The sequence below is a fragment of the Carcharodon carcharias genome, chromosome 9 (assembly GCF_017639515.1).
Source record: "Carcharodon carcharias isolate sCarCar2 chromosome 9, sCarCar2.pri, whole genome shotgun sequence".
Taxonomy (NCBI): Eukaryota; Metazoa; Chordata; class Chondrichthyes; order Lamniformes; family Lamnidae; genus Carcharodon; species Carcharodon carcharias.
Window position 1 is genome coordinate 150,697,940 of NC_054475.1, and position 23,460 is coordinate 150,721,399.

The 23,460-nt window shown below is 47.4% G+C and overlaps 1 protein-coding gene across 4 annotated transcripts in view; it reads left to right on the forward strand.

The window, feature by feature from the left end:
• The window catches only part of col4a6 (collagen, type IV, alpha 6), a 419,493-nt gene that overhangs the window by 126,408 nt on the left and 269,625 nt on the right, over positions 1-23,460 (forward strand). For all 4 annotated transcript variants that reach the window (XM_041194995.1, XM_041194994.1, XM_041194996.1 and 1 more), the window contains exon 4: positions 10,642-10,725. In XM_041194995.1, the coding sequence (XP_041050929.1) occupies positions 10,642-10,725 (84 nt within the window). The remainder of the gene's footprint in view (positions 1-10,641; positions 10,726-23,460) is intronic.

Genomic DNA, 23,460 nt, shown 5'->3' on the forward strand with positions numbered 1-23,460 from the left:
TACTGTCACACATGGTTCTTTCGTGCAAGCTGGTTCCCGAGTGTTCTCTCTAGACTGTTCTCTCAGTCTATTACCATGTGATTCTATACACCATACCATGGGCGTTGCTGTTCTCCAGCCCCACTTTAACCCTTGCCATGCTGAGCGCCTTTACATTACAATGGCATGCAGGCACATTCAACATCATACAATATCCCCCTTTCTTTGCCAAAGAAAACATGCGTTTCCAATGGAGTACAATTATTCTGTAATACAATCTTTACTTGCTGTCCCTGCTCTCCCCATCTCAAGGCTCTGACTTTATAAATTCAGATGGCCTAGAGACTTGACAGTTCTTCCAGATCTCGATCTGTCACACTGGGAGGAATGGTGGTAGTACTCCAAGGGCTGAACTTTATGTTGATCAGACGGACCCATGCCCAAGTGGGTGTGAAATTGCATGAGATAAAGTCCAGCTAGCGTCTCCACATTATTGCGCATTTGTGCGATATTTTGCTCAGCAGGCACATGAAAAAGTTGGAAGCGCACCCGCTGACAATCGAGAGGGAAATTAAGCCCATTATTGACGCAATTGTCTGCTATTTTTGTCACTTTACGGTTGGCAGATGGGCGAATCAGCCAGGTGGCCTTCACATTTTTTATGAAACCTTATCCAAGGGCGGGATGAGGTTTCCGTTATGAAATTTATTTTTTTTTTAAATGTCTGAGCAGCATTTTTATCATCAATGTTTTCAGGTGCCTGATTGTGATGCTCGGACATTTTTTCCTGCCTTTTAAAACTTTATTGGACCATTTTCAGGACTGCAGCTCCCTGAGGCAGAGTTCTGCCTTCAGGGCAAAAACAGAATTACCTGGAAAAACTCAGCAGGTCTGGCAGCATCTGCGGAGAAGAGCAAAGTCAACATTTCGAGTCCTCATGACCCTTCAACAGAACTAAGTAGAAACAGGAAAGGGGTGAAATATAAGCTGGTTTAAGGGGGGTGGGGGGGTGCAGCTTATATTCGAGGACTCGAAACGTCGACTTTGCTCTTCTCCGCTGATGCTGCCAGACCTGCTGAGTTTTTCCAGGTATTTCTGTTTTTGTTTTGGATTTCCAGCATCCGCAGTTTTTTTGTTTTTAATCTCTGCCTTCAGGGAGCTTTCTCTCATCGCTCGCCTGCGCCCGCGTTGATGCCATCGCCCATCCCCCTCCCGCCCCCCACCCTGAGCTTTTCAGGCGCGTGCTTCTCACTGGCTGGCTGTTGATTGGCCAGCCAGGGGGCATTCGAGGTTGGGGGCTGATCACAGCCGGCTGTCTGTTTCCCGGCTGATCCTGGGCCCACCCGCCAAGCTAAAAATTCAGGCCCGTGTTTCTGACACTTGGCAATCTCCATTTGATTCATTTTTTGCACTCCTTTGAGTCGCATTTCTCTTTAATAACAATTCGCCTGCTTTTTTTCAGACACTGTGGGTTTGTCCCATTCCTTCCAAAGGGAATGTGCACTCTGTTCATTCTTAGAGTAGACTCGAATTTTCCTTTTCCATGGTGTCCGCCATGTTCTTGCTGGACGTATACGTTTCACGAATGAAACCTTCATTTCCACTTGTTTCACAATCTCAGCCAAACACTTGTTTGCTGTTTTATTTTCAAACCATTTTGCAAGCTTATGAATCTTTTCATCAGCTCAGTGGTTCTCAGTACATCTGAGACATCCAGTGCCCTTCTAGTTCCTTGCACTTCAGTGTCAGATTTACATTTTCCGATCTAATTTATGTCTTTTCTTTCTCTGTCTGCAGCGTAACTTTGTCTTTGTCATTTCGGTTTCACTGTTGACCAGGTCTGTCTTTGGCGAAGTCTTAACCTGTTTCAGTTCTGTAATTGTTCAATTCATGGCCTCATTACCCGCTTGCAGTTTGGAAAGTTCAATAGCTTTTCCTTTCAGTGCCTCCTGTTTTTCATTCAACTGCTTCCTCAGCTCTTCAGTCTGTTTCTTGGAGCTTTTGGCTTCCTCCTGAAATATAGAGCATTGCTGAGTCTTCTCAGCTAACTGATTCTTCAGATTGTTCAGAGTGAAGTTGAATTCATTTTCCTTCTCTTTGTAGCCCTCCAGACGAATAAACTTTGTCCTAATTCTTGTAGCGTGTAAAGCCTGTCAACGGGTTTTCCTTTTCTTTCTGAAACTCATTTGCCTCATCTTGAGCTTTCCTGTCATTTAGTTGAGTCTCTTCTAGTTTCTTCTGCTGTGCTTCCATCCTGCTGCTTAAGACAGACTTCATTTCTTGGTGTTGAATGGCTAGGCATTCCTTTTGCATTTGATCTTGAAGGACAATCGGTTGTCCTTGCATCTGTTTATTTTCTTGCTGACCTCTTGCCAACTCACCTCTGGGCTTCAGTGCATCATTTCATTGCCATTGATAGTTCCAATGCAACTTTTTCTGAAACAATGTTCAACTTTAGCTTCTCGTGTTTTTCCATGGCAACATGTTGATCCTTCAAGGAGCCTTTCAGGGTTGCAACTGCTTTGCTGCTTTGCATATCTGTACATCTGGTTTAGTTTCCCCAATTCCTGCTTTGATTTGTCAACTGTGGAATTGAGGATTGTTATTTCCTCCTAGTACCTTTGTGTCGTCTCTGAAATTTGTTCAGATTTCGAACAGTTTTGTTCATTGAAGGCTTCAGTTTGTCGTGCATTTTCAAAGCTATATTCTCAGCTTGAATCTTGTGCTTCAAATCTTCAAGTTCAGCTCTGATGCAAACTTTTTCCTGTAGAACAGCTTCATTTACTTTTTGCATATTTTGCTTCTTTTGAGTTACCTCAGATGGCTTTCCTTTATTCATAGCCATCTGTTCACTCTGCACTGCCATCTGTCTCCCTCGGTCTGGGGTCTTTTGGCTCCCTCACTCTGGGGTTGTATGTTGTCCTCGCCCCGGAGTCTTTTGTTACCCTATCTCTGGGGTCTCTTTTGCCCTTGGTACTTTATTTGGGGTGCTAGACCTTCTTATATGGTCTGCGTTCTCCACAACTTAGAGCTTAAAATATCTGTCAAAGCCATTTAATATCTCTCCAAATGTTGTCGCATATTGAGCTGTACATTGTGGAGTACTTCACCAGCAAGTGAACCAAAGATGAATAAAAACTTATCAACTTGTACTTATTCTGATTTTTTATTTAATCCTATAACTCTCCTGTAAACTAAAAATGGACTTCTCCAAGACTCCACTCTTGGGCCTGGTTTAACCCTTCCATAGCAAAAATGTGCCTGGCCCTTCTAATTTGTTGTCCATGGACATTTTTGTTCTTGGAGTTAATGCTTTAAAGATCATTACCGCTTGGAGAGCTGTCAGTGCAGTAACTTGTTTTTTTTAACTCAGGCAGCTTGTCGGCTCCTTTGGTGTGAGTTTCCTGTGCTTTTCTGCTTTTGTTGGGCTCGCTGGTGATCCTGGGATTTCTTTGTTTAAACTTTTTAAACTTTTAAGGTAGAAGAATTATTACAGGAGAATTTATTTTCTGGACAATTCTTTCCTTTTTTCTCTTACCTCTGCAGGTCCTGTTTTTGAACTCTGAACTTTGGGAGGCAGCTCAGCCATTCGGCGATTGGCCTTTTTTTTTTAGTAAACTTAAAGCTACAGCTTTTCTCCTCCACACTGCTAGCCCTCTGTTTATATTTTAGGTAACTTTCTTTTTTTTTTAGCAGCTTCTTCTTTATTCTGCAGTTTTTCTTCTTAAACTTTTAACTCTGCCAGCTGATTTTTACAGGTTGCTGAGCCCTTGGGACCACCACCTATTCTAAAATATAAGTATGGCTACTTGTTCTGTATTTTTGCTCACCATCTCCTGAACTATGTTGTTCAGGTTCTTGCAATTTTCTGTAATGGACTTCCACACACTCTGGTGGACTCCTCACTCAAACTCTGTAGCGAAGCTTCTTCAAGTTTTCTTCTTAGGTGCGCTTCCCTCTAGTTTGGCTTCAGATGCTTTTAGTTTTTCATTACTTGGGATACTGTTCTGGGTCCATGCACTTAGCTGCCACCTTGCATATCACCGTGAATCACCATGTCGGATTATGGTACTGTCTTTGATGTGATATCTTTTAGGAGCTACCACCGCTGCTAACCGTGTTGTAATATGGGTTCTTTAGATGTCTCAGTGATGAGATCTTGAGACTTGTATAAATTAAATATGAACCCTTTATTGTTAATAATTAATTATTTACTGATCCCAGGTTACTGTCATGCATGGTGTTATTACCTCCATGCAGACTGGTTCCAGAGTGTTCGGTCTAGACTGTTCCCCCAGTCTATTACCATGTGACTCTATGCATCATACTGTGGGCAGCGCTATGCTCCAGTTCCATATTAATCCTTGCTTTGCTGAGCACCTTTACATTACAATGGCATGCAGGCACATACAACATCGTACAACAACCTCAACTGAGTTGCTGTTCTTCGTGAATGAACCTGGTCTTTTAAGTGTGGGCAGCTATTCGATCATGGTATTGTTGTGGACTCTTATCCTGTTATGGCCCATATCGAAGAAGAGGTGTTTTCCAGCAGAGATCATGAGGCAGCAATCAGAAGTGGTAAACCTGGTTCTTTAGATAAAAACAAAAAAACTGCGGATGCTGGAAATCCAAAACAAAAACAGAATTACCTGGAAAAACTCAGCAGGTCTGGCAGCATCGGCGGAGAAGAAAAGAGTTGACGTTTCGAGTCCTCATGACCCTTCGACAGAACTGGTTCTTTTGTTTTTTTCATCTTCTTGTGCTTGATGCAGATTGTTGGAGCCAGCAGTCACAGTTGAACTACAACTTTGGCTGAGAACTTAACACAGAAAATAAGTTGAACTAGAACCATTCTGGTCTGTATAACACAATTCCAAGAGACCAAGTATATTTACTTTCTAAGCTATTGCAGAACGAGCCAAATTTAAAAAAAAATGTATATATTCAAGGGACACTGCAAAAGTCTACAGACGAATCTACTTAAGGCATATTACATTTCTGTGTGCTGACTAATATTCATCCCTCAATAAATGTTAGTAAAACAGATAATCTGGCCATTATCTTATTTCTGTGTGTGGCAGTCTGTTGTGTGCAAATTGGCTGCTGTGTTTCCTATGTTGTAACAGGGACAACACTTCAAAGTATTTAATTTCCTAAGAAGCAATTTAGGATGGAAGGCGCTATATAAATGCAAGATATTTTCTTTATGGAGTGGCAGAGAGAGGTCACCAACTTACATTTGGTATTGATGCATTGGCCATTGTTCTGTCAAGTATATTGTGATAAGACATCCCTGGTCTAAGAAGGCAGATAGGCACTGATTGAGTCTCAGTTTGCTCTTCTTCTGAAGATGCTGACTGATGCTTAGGTATAGATTCCTGGATGGATATAGCTGTTTGATGTCTCTCTTAATTTGTAGGTAAACAGACACAGCCACAAATTGTAAATGAATGAACAACAAGATAATCTGTTTTGGTTGAGGGAGGAATATTGACCAGAACACCAAGGGATTCATCAGTTGTATTAAACCCATCTGAGCAAGCAGATAAGATGCAGATGGTTCATTTTAAGTCATCTTAAAGACAACACTCCTTCAGAACTTAGAATATATAATGGAGCTTGAATGGACAAGCATCTGACTAAGAGGTGAGGTGAGAGTGGCTGTCCTTGGCTTCATGGCAACATTTGACCAAGCGTGATATCAAGGAACCCTAGCAAAACTGGAGTCAGTGTGAATTGGGGAACAACTCTCCACTGGTTGGAGTCATACCCAGCACAAAGAAAGATGTTTGTGGTTGTTGGAGGTCAATCATGTCAGTACTGAGACATCAAGATAGTTTCCTAGGCCTAACCATTTTCAGATGCTTAATCAATTACCTTCCACCATAAGGTCAGAAGTGGGGATGTTCACTGATGACTGCACAATGTTCAGCACCATTCGCGAATCCTCAGATGCTGAAGCAGTTCATGTGCATATGCAGCAAGACTTGGACAATATCCAGGCTTGGGCTGATAAGTGGCAAATAACATTTTTGCCACACAAGTTCCAGGCAACCACCATTTCCAACAAGAAATAATCTAACCATTGCCCCTTCACGTTCAATGACTTTACCATTGCTGAATCCCTCACTATCAACGTCCTGGTGATTGCCATTGACCAGAAACTGAACTGGGCCAGTATTATAAATACTGTGGCTACAAGAGCAGGTCAGATTCTGGGAATTCTGCGGAGAGAAACTCACCTCCTGACTAATCAAAGCTTGTCCAGCATCTACAAGTCACAAATCAGAAGTGTGATGGAATACTCTCCACTTGCCTGGATGAGTGCAGCTCCAACAACCCTCAAGAGGTTCGACACCAACCAGGACAAAGCAGCCTGCTTAACTGGCACCTTATCCATCACATTAAACATTTACTCCCCCACCACCAATGCACAGTGGCAGCAGTGTGCATTATCTACAAGATGCACCCAGCAACTCACCAAGGCTCCTTTGACAGCACCTTCTAAACTCATGATTGCTACCACCCAGAGGGACAAGGACAGCAGATAGATGGGAACATCACCACCTGGAAGTTCCCCTCCAAGCCACTCACCATCCTGACTTGGAAATATATCACCATTCCTCCACTGTCACTGGGTTAAAATCTGGGAACTCGCTCCCTGACAGCACTGTGGGTGTACATACACCACATGGACTGCAGCAGTTCAAGAAGGCAGCTCACCACCACCTTCTCGAGGGAACTTAGGGATGGACAATGATAAATGCTGGCCTAGCCAGCGACACCCACATCCTGTGAATGGATTTTTAAAAATCATAACCAAAGTGCTACTAGCCCATCTAAGCTGATAGAGCAGATGCTGGTGTAAGCAATATGCCCACTTTCTCCATAGCAAATATTATATCCAAATAGATCAAAAAAATGGGCGAAATTAGCAGCACAAAAATGACGAGACCCCAGTTTAGAGGAATTTATCTTGTAGCCGTAGCAGCAGCTGATGCGATAATTGACCAAAGTTCCCTGTGGCCAGGGTGAAGAACGGTCTGCATTAAGCTCAGGTAAAACAACCTGACTTGTTGTCTGCGTTCACACTTCACGAATGAATGATTAAGTTGGGCACCTGAGAACTTGAGTCCCTGGTATAAGACGTTTGGTTTCCTCTTCAGTACTCCCATCCCCTAATTTTGACTGTTGTTGTAGCTTGCTGTCACCTGATTCTACCGCCCATTCTCTTCATAGAGTCATAGGCCAGGATATTTCGGATGGCAGGGTTCTCCTTCCCACCATCTAAAGAATCACACTTCCCCACGGCCATTTAATGGTCCGATGAGCTTAATTTACTGGAGATGGGACTTCCATCCCTCAGTCGGGAGGAAGTGCCACCTCAGAGAGCTGATGGCCAATCTGATTGGTGGGTAGCTGTCTATTCCCAACAGCGTCAGAAGCAGCAGGACTGGGGATGTAAGCTGTCCCCAGGGCCCATATCCCAGGAATCCAGGATCAGGTAAGCATGGGAATCTCAGGGCGAGTAGGGGAGGTATGGCCCAGCGGGTGGGTGGGGTGGTTGGTGAGGGACTATGGGGAGGGAGCACCCACAGGGGAAGACCTTGTGGTGGGGTGGGGAGGGAGTGGGTGTGCATTGCCGATGTGGAAAGGAGGCTGCTGATGGACGCACTGCCTTCCCCCCCCCCGACTCACGCACCCCCAACCATTCAGCCTGAGCAGGGTCACTTGCTGGGCTTTCCCCTTGCTCCTGAACTTCCCTTGCCAGCCTGAAAATTAGGGCTGAGTGGTAAACTGCCCTTTGTGGTCATTAGTTGTCCACCATGGCCTTAACTGGGGCAAGGGAGGGTGGGTCAGCCTAGGCCTGTCTGGTCCTCCGTATAATTGAGTGGTCGGGGTGGGCGAGCGCTCGGTGGGAAGGCCATCCTAGGAATTTTACGAGCTTCTCCCCGCCTGCAAGCCGCTGGTGGGGGAATGTAACATTCTGCCCGTAGACTTATTTACAGCACAAAAGGAGGCCATTTGACCCGTCAGGCGGGATTTCCCGTGCCTGCTGGCGTTGGGCATGTTTGGTGGCTCGAGCGGATAGTATGGTGAGAAGGCCAAAAATCAGTTTCACAACGTCGTGAAACCAGTTTGCGATCGTCCACCCTGCCACCGATGGCAGGCTGCATTCTCCGCCATCGGACATCGGGAATCTCGTTGAAATACATCAGATCATTATAAGGCCAGCCCGCCGGACTCAACCCCTCCCCCAGTGGATTATCCATCCACGTCAGCGGGAAAACACGCCAACGTGTTTCACAACAGCATATAAACAAAGTGCACCTGGTGACTTCTCTTCACTCGGGTCTTCGAGGTTTGTTTGCCGACCTTGCTTCGGGCAGCACTCACAGTCATCAGCGCCAGGCTTCACAGACAGCACCATATCACTTTAGGGGGGCTTATGAGTAGGTCTCTACCTACCAGATCAGCCATATGTGGGAGGCTTTTCAATGGCTGCAGGGCAAGGTCTTGCTTGGAGTAGTGGGAGAAGTGGCCTCAGGCAAGGGAAGAGGCTGCAGGACAAGAGGTGTACTGGGGAAGGAGGGTATCCCAGGGTGTGTGTGGATGTTGATCTGTGCAAGTGGCCTCAAGATGGTGAGGGCTCAGGAGGCAGTCTTCAGAGGAGGTGAGGCCAGATGGATATGTGAGGGTATGTGTGTGAGTATGGGTGGTTATGTCCCTTAAGCTGACAGTGAGTGAGATGCCAGTGAATGTGTGATGACCTTGTGAGTATGAGAGTTTAACGTGATGAGATGATTGCCATACCTTGGCTGCACGGATGAGATCATTCATCCTCTATCTGCATTGGATGGCCAACCACTTCTCTGCAACATTGGCACTGATCACCAACGCCATCGCCTACCAAGCGGGAGTGGTAATGTAGCTGCCCCTGTTGGGGCTAGAGCGGGGGTAGAGGACATCACAGCGGGCCTCCATGGCATCCATGAGACCCTCAAGGGCTGCAGTCTTCTTGTCTTTCGGGGCCATGTCTGCTTTGCTGCAGTCCTGGGCTGGAAGCACTGAGTGCGGCTGTACTTTAAATATGGTGCCTGGCACGATGAAGCAGCGAGGTAACGGCTTGGCAGACAAATCAGAGCTCGTCTGCCATGGGAATGGTGTGTTTCCTGAGAATGCATAAGTAATGTGGTGTGTTTGGGATGATGTGGCGTGTAAACCCGCCATCGCGGCCAGTTGGTAAAACGCCATTTTACCCACCCACTTAGTGCAAATCTGGGATGATTCCACCCATCAAGTCCATGCTGGCTCTCTGTGGAGCAATCTAGACAGTGCCATTCCTCTACAAGATCCTCATTGCCCTACAAATTTATTTATTTCCTTCACCTGCGCATCCAAATTCCTTTTGAATTCATTGATTGTTTCCGCTCACCCTCATGAGCAGCAAGATCCAGATCACTGCCACTTACTGTTTAAAAAAGTTCCTCAAAAAGTTTTTCCTCACATTTCCCCTGCATCTCTTGCCCTTGACCTTTAAATGTGTTCCCTAATCCTTGTACCAGCAGCTAACGGGACGAGTTTATCCTGATCTACCTTATCTCATTTGTTCGTTTGTTGGTCAATAACAGGAGATGTTCCAGATGTGTGTAGGAACAAGCAGATTGTGTTTGAGTATTTTACTGTTACAGAGAACTTCAGAGCGATATTTATTTTATTATTTTGCTGAGGATGTAAAATGAATCAATTCTGCACAAACCAGGAATTGCAGCTGGGACCATCTGACCCTGTGCAGCTCAGTACAAAACAGCAGCCTCATTCAGTAGACAATGATTTTTCACACAGCTTTTTGCATAATTGAAAAGAGATGTATATTGGTTTGTAAGTGTTACATGTATCTTTACATGCATCTAAGGTCTGTGCTGAGCTTTTGCGGGCTGAATCTTTTGGTTATTTGCAAGATGAGACTCCACCTATATTTCCCCCAACAATACGCTCAAGCTAAAAGCAAAATACTGCAGGTGCTGAAAATCTGAAATAAAAACTGAAAAGGCTGGAGAAAAAAAATTGCTGGGAGCATCAGTGGAGAAAGAAACAGTTAAAGTTTCGGGTCTGTATGATTCTTTTTCAGAAAGTTTTTCCAGCATTTTCTGTTTTTATTTAAAGGTACCCTTTTACTACACATTTCGGTATCTTACACCAGCCATCTTCTTTGAAATTGATACTGAGACTATTGTGTTGTGAGTAGTCAAAGGTGTCATTTACACAGAGCCCTGCCCAGTGGTGCTAAGGGCTGAATTCAGCTATTTTCTCCCCATCCTGATCACTATCCATTTCCCTGTAGTTCAAGTACAAATGTAAATTGAAGACGGCACAGGCCTTTCTGGCAGAGGTTATTGGATAACCAGCTGGTTGATACCTTGTCCGACATCTTCACTTCCGACCTCAATTGCAATTCTGACTGGCAATGCAGCTCTATCAACTAACTCCGCCCAAAGCAATGTCAAACTTCAGGTGTAAGTGACTCATTGCCATCACATGCAATGCATTTGCCAATTGAACCCTCAAGAGACCCTGTTAGAAACTGCAAGATTAATTGAAGAAAAAGCTTGTTTCCCAACACCAAATGTTGATAGATATCTTGTTTTGTCTTTGCAGGGGGCAAAGAATGCCTACACTGGACCGTGTGATGGTCGAGACTGCAGCGGAGGTTGCAAATGTTTGCCAGAGAAAGGGTCAAGGGTGAGTGAGAAACAATCAGATGTCCTTGAAAAACAATTTCTGTTTTAATGAATGTCCAGATTGGGCTGGATGGTCCACAATGTCTATTTGATTAAGAGATGGTCCAGTTTTCAGACTTACTGGGGCAAGGTCAGACTTCAACCACATCAGAACAAAAGCTGTTAAGAAAAGAGATTTGAGCGTGAACAGCTGGCCAGGTAAGAGCCTGACTTCAGCCTGATGGGACCTCAGTGTCAGATGGTAAACTATAGCTTTGTGTTGTGATAAAGCATCTTTGTTCTTGTGTTCCATACCAAGCATGCATGTCAACCTACAAGACTGAAACGTTGATGGACAGATGACGTAGCCCCTGCAAAAGCTGACAGCTTCAAAAGCAACACACAACTAAAAAGCAACCTGAATAAAGTCCAACTGCTTCAAAGTGACTGAAAAAGTTAAAATTTTCTTTATTGGATTTAAAGAATTTTATTGATGTTTGTTTCTCTGTGAAAATTGGAACTCAGTGGTCTCAAAGATGCCATCTCCAGAACAACACAAAGCACCTTCTGCTGATGGTCAACCTTTGGTACATCACTGTGCTGTGCGCCAATTGAATTTGAAAATTCTAATCGTACCATTGGTCAATAATCATACATTGTGGGTGAGTGCCTCACTGGGCTGAATTCTTTAAAGAGGTTGGGGTCCAAATCAGAGACAGGTGGGCCCACAATTTGGTATCTTCCATTTCCAAGCTGATTCGCAGCTGTGCTTCTGACCCCAAAATCTGGCCGTGTGTCGGATCACACCCCATTCCTGTGCCAACTCGGATTTCCAGCCAGCATTGTGAACAGCCCATGTTGCCCTGAACCGCATCCATTGGGCAGAAAGGTCATGGTTGAGCAAAGTGGAGCTCGTGAGGGAATGATGGCAGCAGTCCACAGCTGCGGTGCTGGCCAACCTCTGGAGGGGTTCCCCTCTGGGATCATGGCCATGCAGTTGGGGCATTTTTAAAAAGAAAATAAACTTCTCTTGTCCCCCACTATCTTCATCTTCACAAAGGCAGCTCCCACCTTAGCCAGTGGAGCTGTTGATATCTGAATCCTGGAGCCCCTCCCATTCCTGACTGGACAGTGATTCTGCTCCCTGACCTTTGATTGGCTAAAGCTTGCAAAATCGCAATGGGCATGTCTAAAGCACGCCATTATGGAACGAACCCTCTGGTCCGATTCCTGACACCTGCTTAATAATTTAGGACATTATGTCAGTAATTGTAAACACCAGTGTTGGTTAAAAGTATACCATTCCTTTGATAAATGCCATCATGATGCCAAAATTCTGATCCAGCTTTGAGAATATCTTGAAGAGTATAATATTGGAATTTGCTGACAACACCAGTAAAGATTTTGGCAAAGAAGGAAGAACAGGAAAGGTGCAACCTAGAAAGGTTAATCAAATGGGCAGATAAGTGTAAGATGCAATTTAATGTGGGTAAGTGTGAGATAATACATTGTGAGAGGTGGGCATAAACTTAAAATTAGAAGCAGGCCATTCAGGATGATATCAGGAAGGGCTTCTTCACAAAGGGGGCAGTGAAATCTGGAACTTCTTTCCCCAAGAAAACAATTGAGAACGGAGGTCAATTGAAAATTTCAAAACTGAGATTGATGGGTTTTTGTTAGGCATCGGCATTTAGGGTAATTGATTTTAAAAAATAGAGGCACAGAATAGGAGAACAAACAAGTCGCTACAAATTAGTACTAGGTGCTCTAGTTGTTAACTTACAGTGCATAGCTTTGGATGCCCTATGGAACGTTATAAGCATCAGAATGCATTTTGGGTAATAAAAACAATAGTTATGAGGAACTAAAACAAAAAAAATGCTGGAAAAACTCAGCAGGTCTGACAGCAGCTGTGGAGAGAAAGGCAGAGTTAACGTTTCAAGCCTGAATGACTTTTCAGAGCGTTAGGAGTCATACAGACTTGAAACGTTAACTCTGTCTTTCTCTCCACAGATGCTGTCAGACCTGCTGAGTTTTTCCAGCATTTTTTGTTTTTGTTTCATATTCCCAGCGTCGGCAGTATTTTGCCTTTATCAGTTATGGGGAACTATTTGAGATACTCGTTCTATTTTCATTGGAGCAGAGAGGGCTAAAAGGGACATGTAACAGGTTTTTGAAATGATCAAAGATTTTGATGGACTGAATGGGAAAGACTACTTCCTTTAGTTTGTGGAGTCGGTTGCAAGGGAGAATCAATTTAGAATTGTCACAGGTATTTTGAAGAGAGTGTTTGGGAAGAATTTCTTTACACAGAGCATGGAATGTTTTAGGATGGGGCGTGGTTGAGACAAGGACAAGAGAAAAGTGGATTCAAGTTTGAAGTTAAAGAAAATACAGTACTATGGGGAGAGGGTGGGGCAGCAGTATTCATTTTAGATTGCTCTATCCATGACAAGATTGACTGTGGCTTCCTTCTGTGTTCCAGACCTCTGTGGTTCAAATGTTCACTGAGTCATGGAACACAGGTTACCAGACGAAGTGCAAATCAGAGGAGAATTAGCCAACCCTGTTCTTGCATAAAAACAAAAAAACTGCGGATGCTGGAAATCCAAAACAAAAACAGAATTACCTGGAAAAACTCAGCAGGTCTGGCAGCATCGGCGGAGAAGAAAAGAGTTGACGTTTCGAGTCCTCATGACCCTTCGACAGAACTTGAACAAGTTCTGTCGAAGGGTCATGAGGACTCGAAACGTCAACTCTTTTCTTCTCCGCCGATGCTGCCAGACCTGCTGAGTTTTTCCAGGTAATTCTGTTCCTGTTCTTGCATACCTTCTTGAGTCAGTCATCTGTAAAACTCTAGGAATTGCAGGGAAAACAGATTGCTCTCTGATAAGCGCTGGGAAACTTGAAAGGAATCCTGTGGACTATACTGTGGAATTTTCAACATAACCTCCTTACTACTGATTGGTTTAAGCTGTCCAAGTTATTTATCTATTTAGAATTCCAAATCTTGTCCAGATTGCTTTTTTAAAGGCACAACTTATAGACGGTGGGCAGATCATCCCAGATTTCTACTAAGTGCGATAGTGGGTGGGTAAAACAACGTTTTACCCATCAGCCGCAATGGCGGCTTTTCACGCTGTATCATCCCAAACCCGCCACATTAATTATGTGTTCCTGGGAAACACGGCTTTTCTATGGCTCTCATTCGCCTGCCACACCATCACCTCATTGCTTAAGCACACTGGGCACCATACTTGAAGTCCAGCCGCGTGCAGACCTCTCGGTGTTTCCAGCCCATGACTGCTACAAAGAAGACATGGCCCTGAAAGGCAAAAAGACTGCAGCCGTAGGTTCAATGACGGGTCCCTTGAGCACCTTTTGGACGCAGTGGAGGTTCACCGTGATGTCCTCGACCCCCATCCTGGCTGCAGAATGGGCAGCAACCTCACTAATGCCCTTAAAAGGAGGAGAGCCACCCAGAGCCGCAAGATGATGATCTCCCCTGTTCCGCCAGGGAAGTCACTCTTCTCATCACTCTCAGCTCACACACTCACAAACCCATCACACATCCACAGAGCCCTCACTCGTTGCCGATTCAAGGGACATCACCATCCACTCTTTCACACTCACTGTCATTGCCCTCATCCCGTCCATGGGATCACTCACCACCTACACAGGCCAGGCATACTTATCATCTGGCCTGACAGGCGCCCTGCTTACGCACTTTCCATCTCTATTCATGCAGGTCAAACTGGCACTCAACAAGAGGGAAAGTTCGCAGACCAGTGGAGGAATGCCTGAAATCAAGGTGCTCACGGACTTTGTAAACAGAGCCATCCAGCTGGCCGTCGAGGATCTGGACCGGTCCTGTGCTGACAGTGAGGTTGGCGGTGCTCTACCAAGTGAGGATCCAGCAGTGCAACATCCATCAGACACCATGCTGTGAGTGATATGTCCTGTTTCACAGGCCGCTGCCATGCACTAATTATCTCCCCTTACAGGCACATCTGGGAAACAGCCGACAGAGTCCACGAGGCAGAATCTCCAATCAAGCCCCAAAGGAACCTCTGAAGAGGAGTCTGGAGGCACCCTTCTTGAAGTCCCATCACAGCGCTCACCCATACCCTCCACCAGCGCAGAGACACACACATCGGTGTGACCTAGCTTTAGAGTAGCCCTGGGATCACAACCTGGTGAGCACATTGCACTGTCTGATCCACTGCAGGTGGCGTCAGGGACTTCCCAGGTGTCCGGCACTCAGAGGACAGTTGGAGGCCAGAAATTTGCTGAGTCTGGATCAGATGACGAGCCTCTGGCTTTGGTCATGTCACAGTTGCCCGTGCTGCAAAGGCAAGCATGGGGAACATCAGGAAGGGATATACTCCTCTGATTGCAAGGCATGATGGAAGAGTCCAAAACAAAAACAGAATTACCTGGAAAAACTCAGCAGGTCTGGCAGCATCGGCGGAGAAGAAAGGAGTTGACGTTTCGAGTTGAGGACTCGAAAGGTCAACTCTTTTCTTCTCCGCCGATGCTGCCAGACCTGCTGAGTTTTTCCAGGTAATTCTGTTTTTGTTTTGGATTTCCAGCATCCGCAGTTTTTTTGCTTTTATGATGGAAGAGTCCGTTCACATTCAGGCTGAGGTAATAGTGTCGGCATGCCAACGCACCAAGATCAACACCGGTAGGGTGGCAGCAGCCGCCATGGTGACCTTGGTCCAGGACATTGCTCCCGCACTGCATTGCAGGCTGAACTCCATCGCTGACGCCATTGTTGGCCTCCAACAGTCTGTATGCAAGAGGGGTGCAGAACAGCCCGACCTCATTTCAGCAACCCCTTCTCCTCAAGGAGTCAGCCAGTGGCCCTTGGACACCCATAGGAAGGAGGAACAGCAGGTGTAGCCCCCGGGGCCATCCATCCAGGTGACTCCGGGAGTATCCGGCCCATCTGAACCCCTGATCACAGAGCACAAGTGAGCTGCCCTCGGCCAGAAGTAGCGAAACGTTCTCAGAGGCTTTGTGAAGATCTATGGAATGTCCTCACTGTATGTCGTCATCATCCTCCTTGAGTGACTATTAGGGCCTCCACTGCATCTCAATGACAGGAGCATTATCACAGAGGGTATGTGTGCTGCCCTAAGCCATACTGGAGTCAAACATTCATAGATGCAATGTGAGGATCTATGGTGTCTCCTCACTGCATGTTGTCATCATCCTCCACAAATCTAGCAGCTATGAGGGCCTCCTGAGCATGCCTGCCTCGTCTGGCCAGTGAGAGGGCCTCATCCCTGTCATCGTTGCCTTTGAGGACCTCCTCACCCTCATCCCCGTCAATGTCCTCCCCATCGGAGGAGATCTCCAGCTCTTCCATCTCCTCCTCAGCCAGCTCCTCTCCCCATTGCAGTGCCAGGTTGTAAAGGATGCAGCAGGTGACGATGATGCGTGATACTCTCGCTGGAATGTATTGCAGGGCTCCACCAGACCGGTCCAGGCACCAGAACCTCATTTTCAGCATTGTGATGATTTGCTCCACCGAGTTACGAGCTGCTGCATGAGCCTTGTTATAGTGTCGCTCTGCTGCAGTCTGAGGCTGCCGCATGGGTATCATCAGCCACAGCCTCTGCGGTTAGCCTTTGTCCCCGAGGAGCCAGCCCTGCAGCTTCTGTGGACCCTGGAAAACGTCAGGGATCTGTGACCAACTGAGAATGTAAGAGTCGTATACACTCCCTAGAAACCGTGCGCAGACCTGCAGGATGCGTTGGAGTGGTCATACACCAGCTGTACATTCATCTATGGTTGACATAGATGACCACGTGCTGCAATGGAGGTCTGAGCATCACATGAGTGTAGTCGATTGCACCCTGCACCCAAGATTTGGGCAAATCCAATTGCTCTTGCATCCTGGCTGTCCTGGTCCTGGGCGAAATGCACAAAGTTGTGTGCCCTCGCAAAGATGCCATCTGTGACCTCATGGATGCATTTGTGGGTGCAGGTTTGTGATATCCCACCGAGGTCACCTGTGAGTCACTGGCATAGAAATCGAGCGCCGCTGTCACTTTCATGGCCACTGGCAGTGGATGCCCTCCATATCCTTGTGGCACCAAATCCTGCAGCAGCTGGTAGATGTGATCGACCAGTTCCCTCAACATGTGCAGTCTTTGGCGACACTGGTTCTCAATCATCTGCAGGAATGAAAGGTGGCTATAGACCCTGGGACTAGTTAGGCGCCGACCAGCGATGTCTCACTGTGGCTCTTCGGCGGTGTTTGCAGGAGCCCCAGTCGCCCCTTCTTCCAGAGGGTGCTGCTCCTCCCTCTGTGCAGCCAGGTGCCTCAGGTTCTTTTCTCAGTTGTCTTCGATCTCTGTACACCACAAGGCATACAGCTAGGTCACCAGGCTCCATGCTCCTGATGTACTCCTCCTGCAGGATGAAAGAGAGAGATAGGTTGGTTAGCTTGGGCGTACTCAGAACCTGCCTTGGTTAAGTCTGAAGGCCCCTTAATGGATCACAGAGAGTGCTGGCCACCATTTGGAAGGCCAGAGTTTAGTGTGCTGCATGGCTGCCTGAAACCCACCTATCTCTGCCCCACTCCACCTGACTGATTGATTGGCGGCAGCTTTGGCCATTGGACTGGAAGCTGTGCTCTCAGCTCAGGCGCAGGCATTCTCCTAACCGGCACTGCAAGACTGCACTGTTAGCTTGAACCATGGGGGAGACTGGTCCAAACCGGGATGATGACATCACAAGGGGCTGTGAGCGCCTCCACCAGTGACTGCTCCATGGCCAGCTTTAGCAAGGAGATTGTACAACATGCTCAGTCGTCCAACTGTTCTGCAGTCCACTAAAACACTCATTGGTTTGCAGTCTGTGCCCTAGGGGTGAAAAGCTCTGGAGCATTTGGTGGCACTTTGATGCATTTTTTGCATCGCTCGAGTGGGCAGAGAAGCTAGAGGCCCAACTCCAATCATATCAAATGTGGCTGTGCCTGAACTGTCTCAGCCACAGAGGAATGGTCACTCTATACAAGGTTTCCCTAACATGTGGCCGCTTCCCTTGCCCGCCCACATGTGCCTGTGCACTACCTTCAACCATAGTGCAGCCATTGCCCCCCCACCCCCAATGCGCCTCAACCTTAACAGGCAACCTGGGCGAGCGCTGTGCAGCATTACAGTGCACTCACCTCCGAGTTCCCCTCAAATTGCAGCCCGCTAAGTGCACACCTCTTATATGCTGTTGTAAAACACATTGGCATGATTGCATCCACATGGGTGGATGATCCAGTGTGTGTGGTGGGGTGGGAGGTTTGGTGCGGGGGACAATTCTGGTGGGGTGGGCTTATGCAATTGTATTGCAATGAGGTTCCCGATGTCCGATAGCACGAAATGCGGTCTGCCATCAGCAGACGGAGTGGACAGTCGCAAACTGGGTTTCATGACATCTCAAAACTGATTTTTGGTCTTCGCACCATATTGTTTGCTCATGCCACTGATCACGCCCGACACCTGCGGGCACGGACCATTCCGCCTAGCGACTGTAAGCCAAACTGAAAGTCATGTGCATTATCGTCCTTCTGATGATAAATTAAACCAGGGCTACCTGCCTGTTCCTGAGGTTCAAGTGGACACTGAAGATCTTGTGAAACTATTGGGAGAAGGCAGGGGAAATTTTGATTGCAGGTAACATTCTTCCCTCTGCTAGCACCACCAAAACGAATGAAATGGTCAGTCATACAAATACTGCTTTTGAGATCTCTGTGCGCAAATTGGCCACCATTTAATCCACATAGCACCCACACAATTTCACATTAATCCATTGTATATGAAATGCTTTGAGATGATTCTGAGAAACATGACAAATACTATATCAATGCAACCCTTTTTTCTTTATGGGCATTAAAATAGCTTTGCCTGAATTAATGCTCCCAAATTGCGCACATGATGTACTTGGGCCTTGTGGTAACTCCCCATGGCTGTGATTACCAGGGAGGCAATGCATTTTACTAAGTGGTGCCAATGACAGCATCCAATGTAGATCGAACTTACAAGCAGCTTGCCTTGTATTTTTTAACCCTTTAATTCTCGCCACCCTTCACCTGTGTCAAGCTGGGTGCAGCATCACATGCACCAGGTGCTGTCCAATTCCTCACCCAAACGGCCATACTTACTGCGTGAACATAGGCTGTGACTGTCTCTATAGAATCATAGAATAGTTACAGGACAGGAGGAGACCATTTGGCCCTTTGTGTCCCTGCCAGGTCTTTGCAAGAGCAACTCAGCTATTTCCATTCCTCCGCCCTTTCCACAAAGCCTGGCAAATCTTTCTCTTTGGGCGCTTATCCAATTCCCATTTGAAATTCCCAAATTAACCTGTCTCAATCACACTGTCAGACAGTGCATTCCAGGTCCTAACTAGTGCATAAAAATGACTTCCTCATCTCGCCATTAGTTCTTTTGCCATTCAATTTACACAGATGTCATCCGGTTCTACTGGGAACAGTTTCTCCCTATCTATTCTGCCAGAACTCTCATGATTTTGTGCACCTCTATCAACTCTCCTTTCAATTTTCTCTTCTTTAAATAGAACAACCCCAGTTTCTCCAATCTATCCACATGACTGAAATCACTCATCCCTGGAACCATTCTTGTAACTCTTTTCTGCACTCTCTCTCAAACCTTCACGTCCTTCCTAAAGTGTGGTGCCCAGGATTGGACACAATAGGCAGAATTTTACCAATTGGGTGGAAGGCCCAACATCAGTAGGAAACATAGGCTCCCCTGAATATTGCTGGTGGCAGCTGATTAATTGGCTGCTCCGGGGCTGCTGGCCACCCACCCCCAAGAACTTCGGTCCAATCAGAAAGCCGGCAGCTCAGCAGCCTCGGCATTGACACCAGGAGTGGTGGCCACTGCTGAGGGAGGCAGGGGCCCTGCAAGCTTCAGGAGGTATTGAAAATAATCTTTAAGAAAATTGAAGAGCTGAGTAATGGAAGAAAGCCCTTTGGGGGTATCGCTGGGGCTTTTGGGACTGCCTTCCCTGCCCATGGCACCTTCTTTTCTGCTGGGAGGCTGCTTCTGTATAGTGGGCGGCCTCCTTATGTGGTGGGGTGGCGAGGGGGTGGTCTGTGCGCTGTCAGTAAAATGCCAACAACACTGTAAAATGGTCCATAATAGGGCCTTTACATATGTGAATTGGTTGTTTGCCCCCTTTTTCCTACTCCAGTCCCACTGTCGATAAAGTTCCCTGCTGGCAGGACATAGTCAGGGAGTTGATCCAACACAGCTCCCTGCAATGGTAATGGTCTCCTGCCTCCTGTGGGGGCAGTAAATTTCAGCCCAATACTCCAGTTAAGAATGAGTCAGTGCTTTCTTCATAACTTCCTTCCTTTTGTACTCTGTGCCTCTATTTATAAAGTCCAAGATCTCATCTGCCTTTTTGACAACCTGCCTCGCCACCTTTAATGATCTGTGCACACATACCTCCAGGTCCCACTGTTCTTGCACCCCCTTTAAAATTGCACTTTTAAAAAATTTCCTTTCCTCGTTCTTTCTACAAAAAGGCATCACGTCACACTTCTGTACGTCAAATTTTATCTCCCATGTATCCGCCCATTTCACCAGCCTATCCATGCCCTCTTGAGGTCTGTCAGGGAGAGGAAGGACTGGGGGTCATGGTGGGGCGTAATGCATGTGTCGTCACACATCAACAGAGCACTTACCAGAAAGGGACATTGGACAATGACCAGGTTCAGGACCATGGCTAATTCTCCCTTTCCTACCTACAACCTGAGGCCAATTGGGATATTATCCCTGCCTCTCCCCCCATTGCTGCCCAGGCTGAAAACAGCTGAGTGGGATCAAACCTTGGACCCTCCTGTTTTATGTGACTCGGAGTCACATTAGGCAGTGACTGTAACCACTGAATCATTGACGGACCGTTGCAGCATACCTTTGCAGGAAGAGCCTGGGAGGGGAAGATAAATTATGGGTAGAATTTTCTGTGCTCGCTGGCGTCGGGCATGCTCGGTGGCATGAGTGGACAATTTGGTGAGAAGGCCAGAAATCGGTTTTACGACGTCGTGAAACCAGTTTGTGATCATCCGCTCAGCCTGTCGATAGAGGGCTGCGTTTCCCGCAATCGGACATCGGGAACCTCATTGTAATATACCTGCATATCATCAAAAGGCCAGCCCACTGGAATCACCCCCACGCCCCCACACTAGATCAAACTGGCGTGATTGCACACTGGCGTGGAACATATCTTGACAAGTGTGACATGCAGAAGTTGGGACTTAGCACCAGGGTCTTGCTCACATCAAGGACAGCCGAGGAGCAGAAGGTGCTGGAGCCCAACAGCAATGGCACACTGGAGGAACGTCCATGACATGCTGGGTCATGTCTCATGGACATGGCTGTGCTGCGAAGCAGCACACGGAAGTTGGTAAGTCCCCGTTGAGGGTCACAATGGGTTTTGGTTGAGTGGGCGGAGAGGAAGGTCCAGTTGTGTTTGGAAGAGGAAGTTGAACTGGGGATGGGAGAGGAAGGCTTAGGATCGATTTGGAGAGGAAGAGGTGTTGAGGGGGGTGAAGTTGGGGGTGGGGGGGGAAATGAATGTATCGGGGGATGAGTTTATGAGGGGGAGAACGAAGGTGTCAGGGGGAGGTTGGGAGGGGCAAGGGAGTACAGAGGGGAAAAGGGAGTAACTGGGGCGAAGACACTAACTGGGGAGGTAGGTGTAATGGGGGTGGAAGGTATAAGAGAAGGAATTCAGAGAGGGGAAGGAGTGTGGAGAGGGGCGAGAGTCAAGGGGGAGGAAGAAGCAAAGGCGGAGGAAGGAGTCAGGAATGGGGAAGGACTAAGTGTTGGAGGGGGAGGTCTGGAGAGGGGAAGGGGCTCCAGGGGGAAGGAGTCCAGAGACGGGGGGATATACAGGTAAACGTGCAAGGGAAGGCTCTGATGGGTCCATGACAGCCTCCTGGAGAATGAACTGAGGGTGGACGTGGTACAAGGAAATGGTGATAATGACCAAGGGGAGAGTGAGGTGGGAGGGTGAAGGTTCGATGGTGGCAGTAGAAGGGATGGCAAGGGTGGTTGGTGGGGACTCGGAGGCAAACACGAACCCTGGGAGTGGGAAGGAGGAGGTCAGAGAGGTGACTGTCGATGGGGGTGGGATTTCTGGGAAGGAAGGGAACTTGCACGTTCATCTGGACATCCCCGAAGGAAAAGGGTTGTGGCTGGTAGGTAACGGAGAGGGGTTGGAAGGTAATGCCGGGGGGGGGGTCAACAGTGATGGGGAAAGGGAATGAGTGACTAGGGGAGGGGAAAGGACAGGGGAGCGCATGAAAAACGGAATCACCACCATGCTATCTAAATCGAAAGTGAAACAACAGTCATGGTGGCAAGATCAGATGCTACATGGGAGTGTGATCATTGGGTGTGTGGAGATGCAGGTCAGCTCAGATGGACAACTGAAAGCGAACCCCAGCAAGCAGCATTGAAAATACTCAGGACACTGAGTTGAGTGTGTAACGGTGAGGATCCATGTGCCTGGGCGAATGCTTGTATAAGGCTCAGAAAGGCCCTGCCACACAGAGACTTCTCTCTCCAGAATCACTCGTTGGCCAGCTGCTTCTTCTGTGGTGACAGAGGATGAGCTTGAGGGGCCCACAGGCAAAGGAGACTTGAAGGGAGAGGACAGCCTCTGAAATTACTGAGTGGATGACCCAGGGGTGCCCAGCTGTGCTCCTCCCTCCGGGTGCCATGGGCCCCAGCCTGACTCCTTGAGGGGAAGGAGCACTTGAAGGGACCTTGAGGTGCCCCGTTTCCCTCTTGCGTTGCCACTGCAGGAACTGACTAATGGCTCCCGCGATGGAGTGCAGATGTGCACGCAACTCCATGTTCTGCTGGTCCAGCATGGCATCTGCTATCCTCCCCATGGATACACATATATGTGGGCACCACTTCATCAGAGAGTAGGTGGACACACTCCTCCGACTCGTGAGCCACTCTGTTGAGGGCTTCCAATAGCTCTACATGACATTCCCCCGCCTTCTGCTGACTCTCCAGCGTGAGTTGGAAGGCCAGATGCAGAGGTTCATCATCTGATTTGGAACTCATAGACACCTCTTCCCTAGCAGCCCTCTGAGTGCCAGAGAGCTCGGCTGAACCTGCTTCTCCTGATGGGGACATGTGTCCGTGCAGTGACCACAAGATTGTGAACTTGAGTCTGCTCTGACCTCTGTCCTATCTAGGTGTATGTCTCTGTGTTGGTGGATGGTGCGAGTAAGTACTGTGATGAATCTTCCAGGCTGCTTATTTCCAGCTCTTCAATGGAGGAGGTGCCCTCTTAGCTGGAGATGAGGACCTGGATGGAGTGAGGGACTGGCTGGCTGGCTGAGGGTGTCCGTCCCTTGGCAGAGCTCCCTGTGAAGCAAAGTAGAGATAATTAGTACATGGCAGCAAAGTCAAAAGTAGGAGAGAGAGCACTCACATTTGCATTGAGGGAGGGATGATGTGGTGCAGAATTTTCATGAAGGTGTTTGCTGCCAACCTCATCATCACCGCTGGCATGGTCCATGTCCTCACCAGTCAGCGCAATGGCACACTCCTCAAAGTGAGTGAGGGGCCTAATGTGGGCCACTCCACCCCTGGTCTGAGACCTCTCCCTGCTGATGTGAGCCAGCTTCTCCTACATGAAAACAGATGGAGAGAGTGTGAGCAGGACACACGGCACTGCATGGAATGTCTGTATGGCGAGC